We start from the raw sequence: 20,573 nt of genomic DNA, 5'->3' as shown, positions 1-20,573 counted from the left end.
GTTAACCTTCAAGTAAAAACACTTAATGAGAAATAATCTGAATTGTGAAATATGATAAAACCTGTTGCAGTGAACCTGCTGGAAGGTATTATATGAGAACTGGCTAACTTTAATTTCTTTGCTAGTTAATTAATGTCTTCTGTAATACCTGAGAGGCAAATGAGTTTAACTGAAATTATTGCATAATAACATGTTTAGTTGGCAAATCGAAATTAAATATTAAAAAAGCCTTTTAAAAACAAAACAAGACTCCAAACTAGTAATAAAAGGTTGTATTTCCTTGAATTCCCTGCAGTGTCTTAGGTGCTCAGGATTTCATCATTTTTTCAGGAGGGAAAAGCTGGAGTTTATGGCTTGCCTTAGAAGAAGTTCCTGAGGAAGTTAGTGCAAAATAGTTAGAGCCTTGGCTACCCTTGTGAGTTACAGCGCAATAAAGGAGCCCCGGGCGCCCTAGCTCACTCCCTGTCCACACTGGCAAGGGACGTAGAGCACTCTGACTCCGCAGCTACAGCGCTGCTGGTACTCCACCTTGGCGAGTGGAATAACATTTGCTGTTCCCCTGCTGGAGAGCCGCGGCACCGGTGTGAACGAGGTGTTGCGTTACTGCACTGTGATCAGCCTCCGGAAATGTCCCATAATCCCCTTAAATCAAGTGGCCATTCTTGTCATTGTTGTGAAATCGGCTGCAGGAATGCAGAAATGCCCTATCAGAGCTCGAGTTACGAGAAGCGGCTGCTTAGCAGCTCCAAGAAAAAGCAAACATTTACTGTTTGCTTTGAGTGAGAGAGAGGGGTTGGCGGGGAAGGGATGGGGGTTTGAACTTACAAGACAGCATGCTGACACACTCTCAGATCCCCAAATACCCACTCCCCCCACATATACACAACACACTCCCTGTCACACTCCACCCCACCCCATTTGAAAAGCACATTGCAGTCACTTGCATACTGGGATAGCTGCCCATAATGCTCCGCTCCCAAGGCTGCTGCAAGTGCTGCAAATGTGGCCATGCCAGTGCGCTTGAAGCTCTCAATGTGGACATACTGCAGCGCTTTCCCTACTGCGCTCTACGAAGGCGGGTTTAACTCAGCGCTCTACATCTGCACGTGTAGCCATGCACTAGGATGTTAATTTAAAGTGCAGTAGCTATTCTGCACTAACTCCCTTGTGGTCACTCTATACTAAGGCTAGGTCTACACTACCCGCCTGAATCGGCGCGTAGAAATCGATCTCTCGGGGATCGAATTATCGCGTCTCATCAGGACATGACAATCGATCCCCGAATCGACGCGCTTACTCCACCAGCGGAGGTAGGAGTAAGCACTGTCGATGGGGAGCCGCGGAGGTCGATTTTGCCGCCGTCCTCACAGCGGGGTAAGTCGGCTCTGATCGTCGAATTCAGCTACGCTATTCGCGTAGCTGAATTTGCGTATCTTAAATCGCCCCCCCAACCCCGTAGCGAAGACCTGCCCTAAGAGTGCTTGAACCTAAGCAGCACAAAAGCACTTTTAGTGTGGAAGAAGAGTGTCCACACTAGCTGCTAGTGCAGAATAGCTATTTTTGGGTCTTTTCTCAGTCTGGATAAGCCCTCATTATTCCATAAGTAAGGGGAAAAGAAGCTAAATTTTAAGCTTTTTGATTTTTAAATGTATTTTGAATGCCTAAGTTTCCCCATGCATTGTCCTACTGATTAGAAATTTTAACCATTTGAAAAGCACTTTTTACAATGTGTGTATTGTTCATCACTTAAAGGTGGATACAAACTAGGAAAGATTTTAAGATATATCAGACTTTTTAGTTTGTGTCACATGTAAATAAATTCACTTGTTTAAACAGTTAGAATTTTCTTTACCAGAGATCTTTTCTTCTGTCCAGTACTATGTTGAAGACATGATGGTGAATTTGGGACATTTTTCTGTAGTATCAGACCAATGTCATAAGCACATGATTCTGATTAATAAAAGCTGTTCAAAGGTATCATCTAACTTGTGTTAGTGGAGGAAAGACTCTCTTCCCTTTTCCCATTCTCCTGCCTTTGTTATAATGACAGAAACATAAAATATTTTTCATTATTTCCTCATCTTGTTTCAGTGAGAATTTTCATTTTAGAACCACTGTCATGATCTAGTAAACATTTAAGAACAATTTTACCAAAGTTTACGAACAACATTTTTGTACTCACTTTCCCATTACTGCTCGTTAAGTAGTATATCCTCTTCTAACTGGTTGTTGCTTTTGAGCCGAATAATTTAGTGAGAACTTGTTTGCCAAAGTGTGTGCCCAATGTTGTATGTAACAGACATGGGTCTTACAGATTGTTACTGTGTAAGACTTACCCAGATAGTACAGTCCAGACATGATGATAGACATCAGACATACAAGATACATTGAGGATCAAATCTTCATTCAGTGAATTTGTTAGTTTGTTCATACTTCCAAACAAAAAAAAAAGTATGATGGATTGTCATTAATATATTAAATACAGAATTCCATTGTCATATAAATATGTGAATGCAATGTCGTAAACAATTGTGGCATCATTGGACAAATCTGGTTAAGAGTAGGCTATGAGTATCTTGGTAATCTGCAGCTAATGAATCAGGGTGTATAGGGTTAGTACCCAAAAGTGACTTTGAGACTTTGGCAAATGTTAAGTTACTAGTGTGAAAATGGTGATTTTTAATCTACAGAACTGTATTTATAGTGCTGTGAAGGGGGAATAAATGAATAAATATATAAATGAATCTTTATATGATCTAGAGAATGAGACTCTTTTTTAAAACACTCTCTTTATCTTACGGAAACAGTTCTTATGAAAGCTCATCTTCTGTTCTACTTACATGGAAGGTTTAGCAACATTAAAACCAAAAGATTAACTTCTAAGCCTAAAAAAGATAAAACCTAACTGTTTTACCAATTAATGTTTCTAATTTTTCACTAAACTTCTTTCTGCATCAGTGCACTTAATTGTAATGAACATTTTGTTTTAGTTGGATGAGATACGGCTTCTACAGACAAGACATAATGTTAGTCTTATTGTTAATGAAGCAAAAATGTCTTAAGGTACTGTGCAACACAAATGATTGATGAAAATGAGAGTTCTGATCAAGGGGATAGCAAATCTGTAATTTGGGGAGAACTTTGAAAACCTTTTTCTAGTTTTTAAATGATCACAAAATTTAATAAGGAAACAAGGGTCTTCTCATCAGTATTTTTACTATTTTCAGACCTTGCTCAGCTTTTTGAAATTTATTTCTTTGTTCTCTACAGTGGACCAACTACATTCATGGGTGGCAGGACCGATGGGTAGTTTTGAAAAACAACACTCTAAGTTACTACAAATCTGAAGATGAAACTGAGTATGGCTGCAGGGGCTCCATTTGTCTGAGCAAGGCTGTTATTACGGTAAGCACTATCTCAAAGTTCATGTCTTTCATGTTTCACTAGAGCTTTATAGATAGATTACATTTATGGACAAAATGCTTGGTGTAAATGGCTAAGGAAAATGAGTTTTGTGATGGTATGCCATCTTTTGTCAGTGGTTTAAAAGCAATATGTTTGCAACCAAACAGGGGACATATGTAAGATAATAAAGAATAAATATGCAATCTAGGATGGAGATCATGATTGACTTCTTCACTCCTCTGACACAACAGAATGTTCTGCAATAAAAGCAAAGGTCATCTGTGCAGTAGACAGTTTCCTTGAGAGTTGTCTCAAGCTTGTGGAATGAACTCCCATGGGAAGTAAGGCCCATCACAAACCTAATTACTTTCTGCTCCAGGTGCAACATGTTTCTGTGACCTTGCCTTCTCTAACATAAACACAGGGTGGGTGTGTGTGCGCACACGTGCTCATGTCCATTCATGTAAATGTAGAAATATTAAATTAAAAAATACAAAACATTTCACTGTGCGCACTTCTCCCCTGTCAAGAGGATGAGAAAACATAGGATGAATGTTAGTCATGTGGCTTAATTGCACTCTTGGAAGGAACTCAGATACTACAGTGATGGGTTATTAGAATCTAATAGAATTCAAAAAAGTGAAGCAGCTCCAGCAAGCCTGGAAACCTTGTGGGTTGTTTTTTAGCTTTAGGAATATTATTGTATGGTTTCATGTGGTTTAATACTATAGAGAGAGCTACAAAATGTGCAGCAACTTTGCAATGATGATGTTAGATGGGTTCAGTTAAATATTTGTCATCCTTTGAGTGAGTTATGTGATATGGGAAATACCAGTTAGTGTTTTGTAGTATATAATTGGACAAAAGCAGCAATGTTTAATCTTTCTGCAAGCCCAAGAAACAGAATGTTTGGTTTTCGTAGTTGTAAAGTGGGGGTGAGGTGAGAATTTTACTACTTATAAATATTCCTGTCACAAAAGCTGCAGTTTGAATGTATTTAATTGGATTAACTATAGAAAGTACTAATTTTGAAAGGTAGATTGAGAAGGTAAGACTTTTCCATTTGGATGTTTGGCAGTTATGAACATCCATAATCTAAAATGCAAGTGGCCAAGCAGTGGGCTGGTAGATTCTCATTTTGGATACTGGGTAATATTTTAAGAGTTCCCGCTCATGTGGATTGAGCATCGATGACATGGATCTTGAGCAAAATATGACTCTCTGATTACAATTTAGTATGGCTAATTTTTGTTTCATCAATATAAAATACTTTGATTACATTATTCACATTATGTTTAGGCTTTTTAGAACTGGATGAGCACAATAATGTTTGGATTCTTAAGGGATTCTTGTTACATAAAAAGTAGAATGAGGTTGCACGTGGATGACAATAACTTACATTTATAATTCTTTCAATCACGAGTTTCTTAAGACAATAAGGGTAGAAAATGCAACTGAATGTCAATCAAATTAAGAAATCTAAAATGTGCATCAGCTATAAATAGCTACCTGCAAGGAAATCTTTGTTGGCCCTCATATTTCCTTTTAATGGCAACAAAAGAGCTAGTTTGCTTATGTATTTAGACTCAAACTCTATAGAAAAAATTAGCTGATAAGATAAATTATTAGATGAAGAAGGGCAGGAGAATTTTTGTATCAGCAAAAATTGTTCTCTGCTGTGTCTGGTCTATGATTGCATCAGTGGAAAGTGGAAGTCTTGACTTCTCACTATCAATGAGTGTTTGCCGATGATACTGAATTGACGCAGTCAGAATCTTTATTAGGCATATCTAGTTGTACAGACTTCTATTAGGCTTTAAATTTAGCCTATCTTTAGTGTGTCATGATCTTGACAGATCTCATAAGTCAGGCATAGTTAATAGTTGTGTACAAGTTCTTAATGGCAAACAACAATGCAGGAAGTGGAGTGTGGCAATTATTCCTTGGAATTGATATTGAAAGAACTGCCTCAGCATAATGCTAGATGGCACTATACTAATAGGTGATATCTTTGGTATGAGACGTAAAGTATTTGTTATTAAAGGACAACTTCCATGATGCTTTTTTGAAAGAAAAGGTGCAAATTCACATTTAGGTAGTCATGCCTATTCAAAACTTGCCTGCAGTTTCAACAGGAGACTTTTTTTTTTTTTACTCCTTTCTTTCTTACAAAGGATTTAGTGTTTCTGGTTCAGAATGACTGCATTTCATTGATCAGTAAGCTTTTAAGAGCAGAAGGTAACTATCCAGAATTATGGCAGTACTTCCATTGTAGCTTTCAGTATTGGGACAATAATAATGTTGTGCATGCTGGTTACAGAGCCACAATACCAGCAATGAGACCTGATAACATGGTAGTAAAGGAGTCACTTCTTCCTCCAAACCCCCCTCTTCTTATCTCTTCTAGATGCTAGCAATGCTAGTATATAGAATAGACCTTATGAGTGCTTTTGCTGGTATTAGTTCTCTTTGTAGTGGGGAAACAGCCCTCCTCAAACCAGCATTGCTTGCTGACGGTGGAGACTTCCTGAGCTGTCCTTTCTAGCTGCTGACCTCCCTCTCTCTGTGAGGTCTAACTAAAAAAATAAAAACAGAACTGTAGGTTAACAATTAGATCTCGTGCCTCATTATTTCTTCGAACACTGACCAGGTGACTTCTGTTCTGTTCTACAGTTGGCCTCTGTTGTTTTTGTGCTTCGTACCATCACTGCTGATGTGCAAAAGAAGGACAAATTGCTGTTAGATATCCACAGTACCAGCTCTCAATGGTCATATGGCTCAGCAGAATGTGTACAGTATTCCTATAGTCCTAGCTCTAATAGCAAGGATTGCATTACTACTAAAATTGCAGTTATTTTCATATAATATAGCTTGTAAAATACTTTGAAAACCGTCAGAATTAAAATATGCCCATTTTATAACATTTTATGAGGTGTGTGCATGGTCAGAAGAGCCCTTCAGCATGGAGCTGAATAGATGATTTGACTAAACGTTTGGAAAAATGTCATGTTTGAGAAATCTTCAGTGAATCTTAAACTCTAATAGCCATATACTACTAAACTTTATTACAAGAAGTAACTGATACACGCAAGACCTGACTGCCGTATCATTGCTCCAAATAATCTATAACTTCACTGCAAATGGGCTTCTTTATTAATCATGCTGTTTTAATTAGCAGTGATCGCTATATTTTATTGTAGCAAAACTGTTTTTATTTTCCATTTGGAAGACCAAACAAGACTTGTAAATTTTCATGCCGTTCTATATATTTTTCTCAATTTTTGCTTATATTTACACTGAGATTATTGTGACCAACCAATAAGAAAATTGTGAAATGGACCCTGAAGTTAATGAATAAGTACCAAGGACCATTCTTAATATTTTTGTAACATTTAGTTGTCATATTTCTGTATTGTAAAGAGAGATGTTTTAGATTTAGACACTTGCAGTGAGTGCACGTGGGACATGAGTAATCGGCATAATTTGGTATTGCAAAGGATACCAAGAGATTGGAATAGGTGACAATGTCCTCTTCATTAAAGTCTAGTATGTTAATGGTTATCAAAAGCAACTTTTTCTACAGACTTGGTAAATACTCAAGTTTCTCAGCAAGCTTATATTTCTGATTTCCTTTTCATGAGCTGATTTATTTCTGGTTTATTTACAGTATGGTCTTAGTTACCGCTGTTTATTGGGAACTAACAGTGAAAGCTGAAAGGAAATATAGGAAGACACAGTGAAATTCTTCTTTAAATAGACTGGCTTTTTAAACAGTAAGACAGGATGTCCTACACTTGTGAATTTGAACACATACAGATGAGTTTCCTGTGAGAAATAAATTCCTTTCACAGAGTCTCCATGTTTTACAACTTGAAAATATAATTTAACTCTTGAATGATTTCTACTTTTTTACTAGTAAAATAAGAACTTGGGGTGTCAAAACTACTGTTAAACAAAAAATATGCTCAGAACAACAATTAGATTGACTTGCATTTTCTTTTTAAGCAGTCTTGTTTATAAAATACAATTTCAGGACTTGGATTAATTAAAGTTTGCAAATTTAAAGGGAAACGTGACTTTATCAGTAGTTCTAATCTCCTTAAAGTTGTCTCTTGTATTTCATTTTAAAATGTATACAATGGGGAAAAATGGGCTCTTGAATTTATTCAGGATGAAATTAAGCAATTTTATAAGTGCATTTAAAGGATGCATAAGGATAAACTTTCCAGGTAGCCCATTAAGTGAATCTGGGGGCTAATTTTCTCCAACTTGCACACCCTGAACTCCTGAATGAGCAATATTATTAATAAAGAAATTTCAGTTAAAAGATAAATGTACACTTATGACCATTGTCCACTGGTAGATTTGATTAAGTTTGTGCAGTCAGACAGTTAAATTAAATGCAACCATCATTTAACATTTAGTTATTACAGTGGTGTGTTTTATAGAAAAATCTTGAATAGAGCAATGCCATGTGCTCAGATATCAAAGCAGTGGATTTGTGTACAAAAAAAATTACTATTTACACTAAAGAATAGTAACTCCTTTCCAACTCCTTAATTTGTAAAAATAAACCTATATATAATACATATATATAAAACCTGTTTAACAAATATTTAGCATTTAAGTAAACAATTAATTTTTTCCTGGTTTGGTACAGCATTTATTCAGCCTCCTCTTTACTAAAAAGAGGCCCTGAACTAATTTAGAAATGGAGAATATATGGGTTGTAAAATCACTAACTAGATTGAGGCTTATTTGAAGTAGAAGGTGATTAGGACGTCTAGGTTTTAAGGCATAACTTAAATAACCAAATGGATATTTCCGGATTTGAGCAGGTGTAGGATAGAATTGGAGAAGTGATTGTAGACAGTGACCTTAGAGATAAGAGGAAGACGGGAGAGTAGTTTGAGAGGCAAGTGGGGGTCAGGAGTAGGTTCTGAAGATGAGAGAAAATAAAACATGCTTGTATTATCAGGGGAAAGAGCCAAAGGAGAATGAGAGGTTAAGGAGAAAAGTAAGGGAAGGGATGAGAGTGGGAGCAAGGGAGATCTGGGGATAGGATGGGCTGGGTCACTGGGGCAAGTGAAGCTTTCTACATGAGCCCCTGCCCCGGACAATTTTTGTTTAACAATCATATTTTCCTATTTTAAAAATGTTTCTCTCTCCTATTTGAGTCTTTCACACAGCAACAGGGAAACGGGCAAAGTGCTGTTATGCACAAAATCTGAAAATGAGAAATTTTGTTTTCATCTTTGAATTACTGTGCTTAAGTGTTACTAATAGCTATGGTAGGTAGATGTTTGGAGAACTGAGAATTTTAAATTGATTATGGACTTTTAATTAGTTAACTACAATTTTGGGTGATGTGCTTGGAAAGCAAAAATTGCGTCTGCTTTCTCGGGATAGCATTGATATGGAGAGGGATTCTTTTCAATAGTAGTAATTAAACTAATTCTTAAGTAAGGAGTGAAAAATAACTGACACTGATCCAGATTATGTTGGACAAATTGTCCCAATCCACAAGTACTTACAGAATCATTCTATTTTAGAATGTTTTTTAATTACAAACACATTACTGTAATAAACAGTTACTCTACAATTCACACATGGAATTAATGATAAATTGTATAGTGTAAAAAATACTCTGGACTGACTGCAGTTAGTATCTTTCAAGAAAAAAGCCATTTCTCTCAATATTGCGTTGTTTTGACTTCATACATGTGTTAAAACTTCTTCTAAAGTGAGGGATATAGTTTAGTACTAAATGGGCCAAAGTTGTTTGTTATGACCACTACTTACATACAATAAAATATGTATTATCATAGCACTTAAGAGTCCCACTCATGGACCACTACACAAGAAATTTATGCTATCAGTGTTACTTTGTTTCCTTTTTATTCTCACATTAGCTTTTTATTGAAAGAGTTAAATATTAAATTTGACTGAATGCTCAGAATCAGAATATTTTGGTACTAGCAATCTGTCAGAACACATGACATACAGGCCAGACATGTTATATATCAGAAATGTACGTCATCCTCCTGGTTGCTGTAGGCCAAAGGATTTTTGTTATGGAACACTCTTCACCCATGCGCTATCAGCCTCAAATGTATACTTAACATCCTGATCATTGCGTAACTATTAAAGCTGTTTGTGATTAAACAAGGCTTGTTCCTCACACACGTGTACTCAATTCTGCTGAATCTGTGAATTCGCATTCATTTTCATAATAAATTATGGTTTGCTAAATACTAGAAATCATTACTTGTAAGATGCAGCAGAAGCTGGGCTGGGAAGGACAAATTAACTGTTATTGAAGTGCTGACAGTTTGCTCTGGGCTGTCCAAAACAAATAGTTGTGCCCAAGAAGCTAACAATCTAAAATATACAGATATATTTAATAGCAAAGAATACAAAAATTCTTGCAAGGAAGTTAATTTTTTTGCAGGAACTTTCAAGTCGTTTTGCAAGCTAAACTCTGAAATTTTCCCATTTAGTTATAAATGTCTTATGTCTATTAAAGAAATTAGGCACTTGGTTAGTAAAATCGGGGGAGCAGATTACAAAATTGGTCTGTTACTGTATTAAATGTGTAGCCTATAGGTGTATGCATAGATATAAGTTAAGGCCCTAATGCAATGAACCTGTAGTTCACAAGGCCTGTAAAACAATTGCTTAGCTAAACTAATAAAGGCATAGGGCCCAAAATCCCTAGCATAAGTAGCGAATCAAAAGTAAACGTAGATCATAAGATATCACAAGATAGAATGCTGTAATGACCAAACAGCTGACAGGTAACCCCAAGATGCTAGTCTATACGAATTTAGGATGTTTTAAATTAGGGACATCAGCAAATCATGAGAATGCCATGGTAACTAATGGATGTGTATATGTAAAAGATTAATCGCTGATGGGGGGAAGGGTACCCCAATATTAGTATGAAATAGGGAAAAGGGGCTGAAATTCCTATTGAATATGCATTGGATATAGTGGCGTCAGTGTAACACATTATAAAAGCTGTATCCCAGCCTGTATGCCTTGGGAGATGTTTGGATAATGACCACTGGTGGTGATGGTGATGACTGTGTGGGGCAAGATAACTAATACTTCAGGTTGTTCTGCAAGAGTTGCTGTGACTATATGGATGCTCAGCTCATTCTGTTTTCTCTCTTCCGACCTTGCTGGGTTGGAGTGTTGGTAACTTCACTGTCTTAATAAAACTATTACAAATACAGAAAGTTTTTCCGAAGTGTGTGTGTGTGTGTGTATGTGTTGCAACCATGCACATTGAGGTCCCCAATAAGACTGGCTAAGAGAGATGTGTCTTTTAGTGTCATGCAATAGAGGCTCCTGCATTAAGCTCCAGACATGTCAGATTTGCTCCCGGTGCCAACAGACCAACATTACACTAACTTGGCAGAAATCACTTTCCCCAGCATCAGCAGGACAAGAGATTCTGTACTCTGGTGGCTGGGGGCGTTTTACAAGAAAATCTTGACTAGTAAAATATGTAATTTAAATATTGCAGCCTCATTGTTAAAATGCAGCTCTCTCAAATCAACTAACTTTGAGGCATGTTCAAGAGGTATGTAGAATACTAGCCTCCATCACCACTTGTTAAATTTCCAGGCAAGCACCTTTGTGCTTTTTCCAGTACTGCCCCTCTCACTTGTGAGAAACTCCCATAAACATCTGCAAAGCTACCTCATCCTCCTTAAAAGTCTACTTGACACGATGCCTACAAAAAACTCGACAACGGTTGGGCTGTTGTGTGATGACCAATATTCTTATTGTTTCCTTGTACTCCTCCATTGATTTGATTGTATCCATCTTTTCTCGTTTTATATTTAAATTGTAAGTTCTGGGGTAGGGACCATCATTTTGTTTGTTCAGCACCTAGTGCATTGGGGATCTTGTCCAGGGCTAGGGCTCCTTGGTGGTATGGCAATACAAATAATAGTAATAATAATTACTTTTTTGTGCTGTTGGTCAATATTCCTCATCTACACATCCAAGAACTGCATTAGCCTGTTTAGAATATGTCTACATTGAAAATGCTACAGTGGCACAGATAAGCCACAGTAGTTGTGCTGCTATAGCACTTCAGTAGAGACATGACCTATGTCAACAGGAGAGATTCTCCTGTCATCAGAGGTAATTGACCTCTCTGAGAGTTGGTAGCTAGGTTGATGGAAAAATTCTTCTGTCAACCTAGCATTGTCTGCATTGGGACTTAGGTCGTCTTAACTATGCTGCTTAGGGTTCGAATTCTAGTGTAGACCAGGCCAGAGTAACAGCGTCCCAATAGGAGCTCATGTTCAGTTTTCTAACGGACACCCCTGAGACCTCTTTAGAATTGTTGCTTTCCAGGATATAATTCTCTGTCTTCCATCTTTTGCTGCTAGTGGTACTTTCCGTTGGCAATATTAAACAGGGTGGATTGATTAAAATCAAAGTGATTTTAGATTGGCAAGTGGGAAACTATGATTTAAATGTATTTAACCCCATTTTTGGTTACTTCACTTCCTGACCCTTCCATGGGGCCCCTGTGATGTTCCAAGGATTGGTTGAACACTGTTCTGTGACCACCTGCAATACAGAGCAACTTATTTAGATTATATGGTTGTCTTCATTTGTTTGTGAATTCCATATTTGGCCTCTGAGTCTCATTGAGAACTCATGGCCAATCCAACTAAGTGTACCCTGGGAAAGGTATGTGGGTTGCATTATGTGCGCAGGAAAAATCAGTTTAAACACATAGTGAGTCTTGCTGAATTACCACCAAAAGAACAGGTGCTGTCAGTGTTTGGACCACCTGGATGTTAATTTCTTATATTGTCTTGTGCTCCCATCCCACCAATGTATCTTGTGTGGAAGAATACTCTACCTCAGGTTAATTCTTCAAATGCTTGTGATGGTATGGTTACCCAGTTTAAGGATGTTCCTGGTAGCTAACCCATCCTGTGGAGTCCAGACCTTACTAAAAACATTTATTTTGCCTCCTGGTGCATTGGTGGGTCTAACAGCCATTCTGTCCCAAGCGTGGAAAGGGATGGAAAACCCAGTCCTTTCTCAGTTTTTTCGTAGAGAAGTTAGCAGCGGAGGTAATGTCTAGCCACCAAGTAGATTTGTGACACTCCCTCTGTTACCTCTTCAGGTTTTCCTTTACCTTGTCGTTGACCATATACTGTTCTAATGGTTGCATGTGGTGGATATGTGCCCCTGCATCACCCACTTCTATTTAGCCATTTTCCTTGAGAGTGCCTCATCAGCTAGGCAAACACCCCCCGTGCAGACTCTTTCCTGGATAGAGGTGGGGCTTTTATGTTCTGTCAAGTGTACCTTCATCCAGACTCCTGGGGGATCTGTGTAGAATGTGTACACCACATCCTTAGAGACGTGAGGAAAGAATTAACCTTCTCAGTGAAAGGACAAATGCTTGCTTTTCCTGCTGGGATCTGAAAAGGAGAGTGTGGGTGTGGGAGGTTTTAAGCTGTTATGAAAAACAGTGATCCTCTCTAGTCTCCTTCAAGCAGGAGCAGAGAGATGATCTTTGGAGATGTAAAATACATTCCTGGACTAGGCATCCTGAAATGGAACAAACCATAGTGCTGCTAAACAGGCAGATGAAAGTGTAGGGTTGCAACCCCTCCCCCTTTTTGTATATCCCTTGTTGGGGAACTTGGTTTGTCTGTTGGCTCTCCTTTAAAAGGGCAGAAGAAATTGTTTAGGGTTAGTTATAATAACTGTTGTCTGAAGAATCTTGAAATAAAGCTTAAAACCAATCTTTCCCCCACCTGTCTGGGCATCCCACATTGAGTAATTAAGAATGGAAATGATTTGTAGTCATTGTCTGAAAGTTTAATACCTTGTTAATTCGGGCAACTGCCAGAGCGATCCCGTATGTGTATTCTGGTTATCTGGGGACATCTCCAGCAAAAGCGGAAGCCCAGTCTCCATATTAACTTTAAAAAGTAGCCTTTTTTTTTTTTTTTTGGTAGGGGAGGAGAGAAGTGGAACCCTTTCGAACATTCTGTGGGGTGTATGTATATATACTATATTCACGACCATGCTATCTGAACACCTCCATCATAGTGGAGCAAAAAGGGCACAATTCCAGATTTTTCTTTGCCAGGTTATTATTGAAGGACAATATCAAAGTTAGTAAGCACAAAGAAATGTGTACCTTAAGAACACCCTACATCTTTGTTTCTTTCCATGTCTTGGATATAAGCACACCTCTAAAGTACCTTTAGGTATTCTGGTTTTCAACAGGCAAATAAGCATGCCAGCTATACTACCTTCTTCCATATTCTTACATATGGTACTGGTTCAGAACGTGACTTTGAACTGAATTACGGTTTACGTTGTCAGATCCTGTGTAATTTCTCTCCATAGTTTTCAGCTAAATGTTCACATTTCCAGATATCTTCCTTTTTAGGGTAGTGGATTGTGACCATTTAGTTCAACACCAAAAGCATGAATAAGCTGGAAGTTCAAGCATGATGTCCTTGCAGAAGAAAATATGAGCTGAAAAGGAAATGGAGGAGAGGGTGTGAATTTCTAAACTTTAGGTTCAGCCTAGACCTATGACTCTGGGTGTAGAGCCCTACCTTCCAAAAGCAATTCTCTCCTCTGTCTCCCAAGTAGTTAACTTAAATATAGTCTTTCCCCATAGCACCTATGTATTTGGAAGGAGAATTGAACTAATGGTTACCCATTGATTACATCAGAGACCAAGATAAGCTCCTTTACCATGTCATGACTTTGTAAAATCTTTTAAAGGAGAGGGGCACAAGTTTGACAAGAAATCAACGTTTTTGTAAAACATAATTTTGTTCTTTCACAGTATTTTTTCCTGATAGTTGTTTTATTAGATGCACTAAAGCATGTAGTATTTAACATTTATTTTTTTAAATAAGATGAATAATGGTCTAGTGCATAGATCTCTTACTATAAGCTAGTTGAAGGCTTTGGTAAATGAGTCCATGGAGATAGATGGATACATATACTCACAACTTCCAGAAACCTATTCATGCTGTGTCGGAATAAGAATGTTAATACTTGGGCTTTTGAGACAGTGAGATAAAAATGTGAAAATTGAGTATTTTATGAAAAGATTCTAGCTTGGGGACATTTTATTTAAATATTCTATAGTGTTATATATGTTTGATTTAGAAATATGGAAAAAAGATGACATTCAGCAGTTAAATAGTTTTATAGAGTCGGTTACAATAAAACTCCATAGCAAGGCTTCCACCAGTTCCACCCACACTCTCCTTGTCAATTCAAATGTATTAAGTTCCCTAATTCTAGTTCTTGTGAAATATTTATATCACACTAACTTTCAACCTTTGTCAAGACTGCCTATATAGATAAAACTGCAGGGATGGAACCATTTCATTGAAGAAAACGGTTTTCCCTCCGGCCCCCATCATGGATCATATTGTGTATACTTAATTCAACAATGCTTTTCTGGCCTTAATAGGACATTTATACATGCTATTGTATTATGGTGTAAAAGTGTCAAGCTGTAATTGTGCCTTCATAGCTGTATAATGCATTGCTTTTTTTATCAATATGTTATATGCTGGAAAATTGTACATACAGACTTCCTGCCTCATTCCTACTTACATCAGCAGCTAGTCTCATAGCTGCTGTCACTTGAGTTTGGAGTGAGAGGGGGACAGTACACTGGTCCTGGTAACACTTTATCCCCATGCGTTAATTTCCCTGCAGACTTCTAATCCTCCCACTCAGTACCTTAGTTTAAGTACTGCAAAATAAGTACTACAAGCAGGTTATAGTTTATGGAACACCTATTGTAATTAGAGAATTGAAATTGCAGCAGGATTCTATTCAAATCCTGTTCTTCAATCCTTTCTAAAATTCACATGCATTGTTGAATTGGCATGCCAGTTCAGCATTCGGTGGAGGGGTCCAGGGTAGTGTTTGTGTGAAGATGTATGCTCTTTTGATCAAGAGGTTCATGTGCCATCCAACCCGCCAAAAAGACTGTTTTTTGGAATTTCAGTTATTTTGGTGTTTGCATACAGAAACAAAATGGGGAACATAGTATCCATATGGAATTCACCTATTGATGTCTAGTGTCCAGCACCAAGAAGAAACTCCATATCTAAAGATTAAAATTATTGGAATTTGGTTTTGGCTCTGCTTAGGGCTCAAGCCTGGCTCATTACTATGCTGTGCAGACTGGCTTCAAACTCCTGTGAGCTTGTCCCTGGTGGCTTGCTACTTAAGGAGAGAGGAACACTCCTCCAGAAGGAACTCTGTAGCTTTGGGGAAGGCGCATTGGCCTGGAAGCCATAAGTCCTTAAGTTCAGGTATCTTGTTCCATGGAGTTCTGTCAGTATATTTGTGCACTTCACAAGATCTTATCACAAACTTCCTACACCAGCATTTCTGGATATGGCAACCCGTCTGAAATCTGAGTAAAGACTACTTCATTCCTTGTGAAATTTAGCAGAAAGGATGGCGATATGGCCATGCACTGAACTGTGACTCATGAGGCTTGGCTTCAACTCCTTGTTTAGCAATTCTAGACTTTAGCCAAGTGTCTTAATCTCTGTCTGGTTCCTTATGTAGACTATTTTGGCTTGGCCTTCTAAAGGTCTGAAAACCATCACAGTTCCAGGCAGCTACACCAGTATTTCCTCTTAGTGGTTCAATGAGGGCATCCACTCTCAGGCTTCCAGCTCCCCTGGCAGTCACCTATCTTGGGTGTAGACACATGTCTTGCTCCCTCCTGACCAGGGTATCTCTAGGCTGAACAGTTCCCTGCCTTCACTGTGGTGTTCCCAGCAAAAGACATGCTACCTAAGCAGGCTTCTTATGCCTTCTCTTCAGATAGTATCAACAGAGCAATTGCCAACAGTTAAGTTACCATTCTCACTTCCTGTGCAAGCCTATTTCATTCATTCTTAAGATAAAAGCACTACAGAGGAAAGCACATTAAAAACAATATATATGCATGCCAATGAGCTTATCAGTGATCACCCCAACTCTAATGTAGGCTCTGACAGAAGCAGTCCTTGCAAGCCCCACAAAGGAGTCTCTCTTCTATGGTCACAAATTCATAACTGCCTCAGCTCAGAACTAGCACCTTCCTGAAAAGTTTACTCTTTCCTTTATGCAGTTTGAGGGTCTTTGGTCAGGAACTGGTTATTAGTAGACAGTGGGTCTCTCCCGCCATGGCCGAGCTTCAAAAGACCTGGCTTCAGAGAGGTGGTGTATTAACTTAAGATGGAATATATGGGCTTAAAGAGTTATGGTGTTAATATAACTCATTTACTGTCCAGCACTACACAGTTTAACTAAGGTTTGGGCTTTGGCATAGAGAGACTTTAGCCTGCTTAGTACTATGGCAAATATATTATTATTTTTTAAAAACTTTTTGTTAAAGATACGAGGGAGAGGGAGGGAGGAAAAACAGTTCAAGTATTTGGAATGTTAAGTAAGGTTTTTATTTTAACATTTTAAATTTTATTAATTGAAGAGGTTTTTAAAGGGGGAAACCCTTGTTTGACAGGTTTTTTTAGATGGTATTTAAAAAAAAAAGTTGGTAATAACTGTCCTTTTTGGGGGAAAAGAGAAGAAGTTAGTTGAGATGGACTGGAATTGTTGTTGATGTTAAAGTTTGATCCAGTTTTCTAAGGAGATAAAACAAGACAAACCCATGCAAAAGGGGAGAGAAGAATAGCAAAGATAGAAAATTCAGGTTCTCTGATATTGACTCACTTGCAACCTCACTGATGGAAAAACACAGGCACAGCACTGTCACGTTCTGGGGTACAATCCAGACCAGTGATGTGTTGTCACCACCTGCCCCGCAACCTGGGGTGCCTCACAATGCTTTGCTGTTGTACTCCCAACCTAGGCTGCTTCCAAACAGCCTGACAGCATGCCGGTCCCTGACTATCTGTATAGTTGCAGCCCTGGTCCAGCGACTGTGATCCCATCAGCCTGTCAGAAACACTCCAGTCCTACTCTGGCTTGCACCCGCCTTTGTTACTGCTTGCAGGATGACCCCAACGTATTCCCAGTCCCAAGTTTTCCCCAAAATTGTGTGTTCGACACTATCCTGCTCTTTTCTGGATAATTCAGGTATTAAAGGTCCGTTGCCCCTGTGAAGGGTCAGTATTCAACAGTTTGCTATTTTAACTGAAGTTACCAGGCAGTTTAGTTTAAACACAACACTGGATTATTTTAAATAGAAAAAAATATATATTTAATTACAAAGAGAGGTTTTAAATGAGTACAAGTATAAGGTATTAAAGTTAGAAATGGTTACAGGAAAAATAAAGATAAGTAGTAGCTAAAACTTAACAAGCTAGCCTTAGTTCAAGGTAAAATCCTTACCACAGGTTTCCAGCAACATAGCTGACCAAATTCTCAGGTCAGAATCCCCCCCCCAAAGTGAAAGGGCCGGTTCCTTTGTTGTCTTAAGTGAAAGAGAGAGAGGGTGGTTTTGCTCTTTAAGATTATAGTCCAGTCACCCTATGAATTGCATTTTCTTGAGAGTTAGCCCTATGTGGAAGTAGAGGGAGAACTGTTTTTCTCCGCCACCTAGATAAAGTTCCTTCCTGCTGTGAGGAAGAATATGTGGAGTCTTGTGGTAAAAGAGGTTCCATGTGTTTGCTAAAATGCAGATTGATCTGTTCCTGCCCCGCTTTGTTGCTAAATAAGGTCATTGGACAGGTTATTGCCAGTCAGCTTTGACACATGACTAGAGGTGTCAGCTTGTCCTTTGTCTTTGAGAAATCCATTTACTCACTCCACAAGTCTCCTAGGACAGGGATTCTCACAACAAAGTTTTTGGTGTCCTCGGAGTGCGACCACCAGCTTTTGCTGGTGGCCGCACTGGCACTTTTTCCTAAAATTATTTATTTTTCCTAAAGTTAACAAAGTAATGTACACATATATACATCCAAATCATTTTAGTTTATTTATGTAAGGTTTGGGGTTTTTTTGCAGACTCAGTAATAAAAATCATGCACAGTTATCTCTATTCTTTACTGGACCGAACAGAATAGAAACAGAAATAAGGTACTTTGCACGTTCTTGTCTGTATTGTTTCTTTTGCTTTTTTGCTAAAAGTGGTTGTCTGTATAACAATTCTGAAGTAAATTTAAAAATGCTTTGACATAATAAAAATCCAAATAATAATGAAAAACATAACTGGGTGGCTTGGGTTTGGGGAGGGGAGACACGGTTACGGCTGGCCCAGGGCTCCTCTAGGCAGGTGGGGGGGGGTGGGACCCGGGGCTTTGGCCAGCCCGAAGCTCCTCTGGATGAGGGATGGAGCACTCCATGCTTCAGCCAGCCTGGGGCTCCTCCAGGCATGTGTGTGTGTGGGGGGGGGGGGGGCGGGGGGGGGGTTGGACTTATGGCTCCAGGGAATACGGTCAGAAGGGGTAGAGTCGGGAGCTAGCCTTCCCAAAGGGGGGCTCCACCTGCTGCCCATGCACCCATCACTCACCTCCTCACCTCCCCCCCCCCCCCCGCCTGAGGCTTGCCTTCTGTGTCCCACTTCATCGCCCGCCCGCTGCTCGCCTCCTCACTTCCCTGCCACAGACACGCTCCCTGCCCGCTGCAAGAACTCCAGCTCACTGGTGGCTCACCACTCATCTCCTCACTCCTGCACTTGCAGCCACACTCACCCTGCTGCTGGCTCAACACTTGCCTCCTTACTCCTCTGCCAGGGCCCCGCCACCACACGCCTCGTTGCTTGCCTTCTCACCACCACCACTCCCTGCTTACCTCCTCACTCTCCTGCGCGCAGTTAGCCCCCCCCCCCCCCCCCGCCCGCTTCGCCCTGCTGCTGGCTCGCCACTCGCCTCCTTACTCCTCCCGCCTGCTGTTCTCCTTCTCTTCCCTCCTTATCACCTCACTCTGCTCCTTAAGCATTGTGTGTCTCACCTGTGCCTTCAGAGAGATGGCCCATGCAGGAGCAACAGGGAGGAAGGGGGGGGCTCATGCTTCCTCCCCACTGCCCAGGAAACTGCTGTGGCCGCAGAAAAACCTTGGGGTGGCCGCATTTGAGAAACGGTGTCCTAGGGTATGCCTACACTGCAATGTATGCCTGGGTTCAGACTCTGGCTGGAACCCAGACACCCTTTTCCATCTACACACACACCTCTACAATTCTGGTTCAGACCTAGACTCCCAGGATCCTGCGGATATGGAGGGTCTGAGCCAGAGTAAAGCGGTGACACAGGGTTCAAGCCATATTGCTTTGCAGTGTAGATGCAGCCCCATCTTCTCCTCCCCCCTCTCCCACCATTCCTGACTCAGGTCCTGGGACTCTGCCAAAGGTATCACACCATCCCATGGACCAACTTCCTTTGTCCTTTCTCTCCCCAAAATTTCCAACTCCAGTGAAAATGGAAGCAACCCCCCTTGGTGTGCAGCAGCAACTCGGTGAGTCAGCATTAAACCTTCCATTATTTTCTGACCACTGCACTGCAAACACACCATTCTATGTTTGCAATGGAGACTGAACAGAAGAAGCCTTTTGCAAAGAGTGCTGCTTCATGGTCATGGAAACACAGCCAGATTTTGGTAAATCCTTGGTGCAAAGCCACCGAAACAGTGGACTTTAGTAAGAGTACCAGGAATGCCCACGCATACTAGCAAATAGCAAAGAAGCTGACAGTTTTGCAATTTACCAGGCGGGTGACCAATGCAGAGAGCAGATTAAGTGTCTCAAGAGTGAATACTGGAAAACCAGGGATTAGTACCGCACCTCGGGCAGATCGCCAACATCATGCCTGTTTTATGAGTATGACCTGGATGCTGGGCAGAGTCAGTGGTAGTGTGTGATGACCTGTCAGCTGGGAAGGTGCCCTGCTGGTCCCAGAATCCAGTATGGGAGATGATGGGAGCCAGCAGCAGGCAGCAAGTGAGGACAGTGAAGTGACGCTTTTGCTGAAACCGGTCCTAAAGCAGGAGCAGCAGCACATTCTAGGTCCATACTTGGAGTAGCTGTTTGATGCCCTCTGAGGAACAATCCATCACAGAGTCTGCAGCAGACACAGATGGACAGAAGTTGCCCGAGCCTGGTAAGTTTCTGGCTCAGTTTTAATGTCTATTAATACACTAATGGGAGGGATTTCTGCTCTACGAACTGATGCAAAAGTTATGAA

General features: G+C 39.9%; 1 protein-coding gene across 2 annotated transcripts in view; it reads left to right on the top strand.

The window, feature by feature from the left end:
- CERT1 (ceramide transporter 1) overlaps positions 1-20,573 on the top strand; it is a 156,087-nt gene that overhangs the window by 2,276 nt on the left and 133,238 nt on the right. For both annotated transcript variants that reach the window (XM_054032583.1, XM_054032584.1), the window contains exon 2: positions 3,271-3,405. In XM_054032583.1, coding sequence (XP_053888558.1) covers positions 3,271-3,405 — 135 coding nt within the window. The remainder of the gene's footprint in view (positions 1-3,270; positions 3,406-20,573) is intronic.

Source organism: Malaclemys terrapin, chromosome 6, assembly GCF_027887155.1.
Source record: "Malaclemys terrapin pileata isolate rMalTer1 chromosome 6, rMalTer1.hap1, whole genome shotgun sequence".
NCBI classification, from domain to species: domain Eukaryota; kingdom Metazoa; phylum Chordata; order Testudines; family Emydidae; genus Malaclemys; species Malaclemys terrapin.
This window is presented reverse-complemented; position numbering and strand designations above follow the sequence as displayed.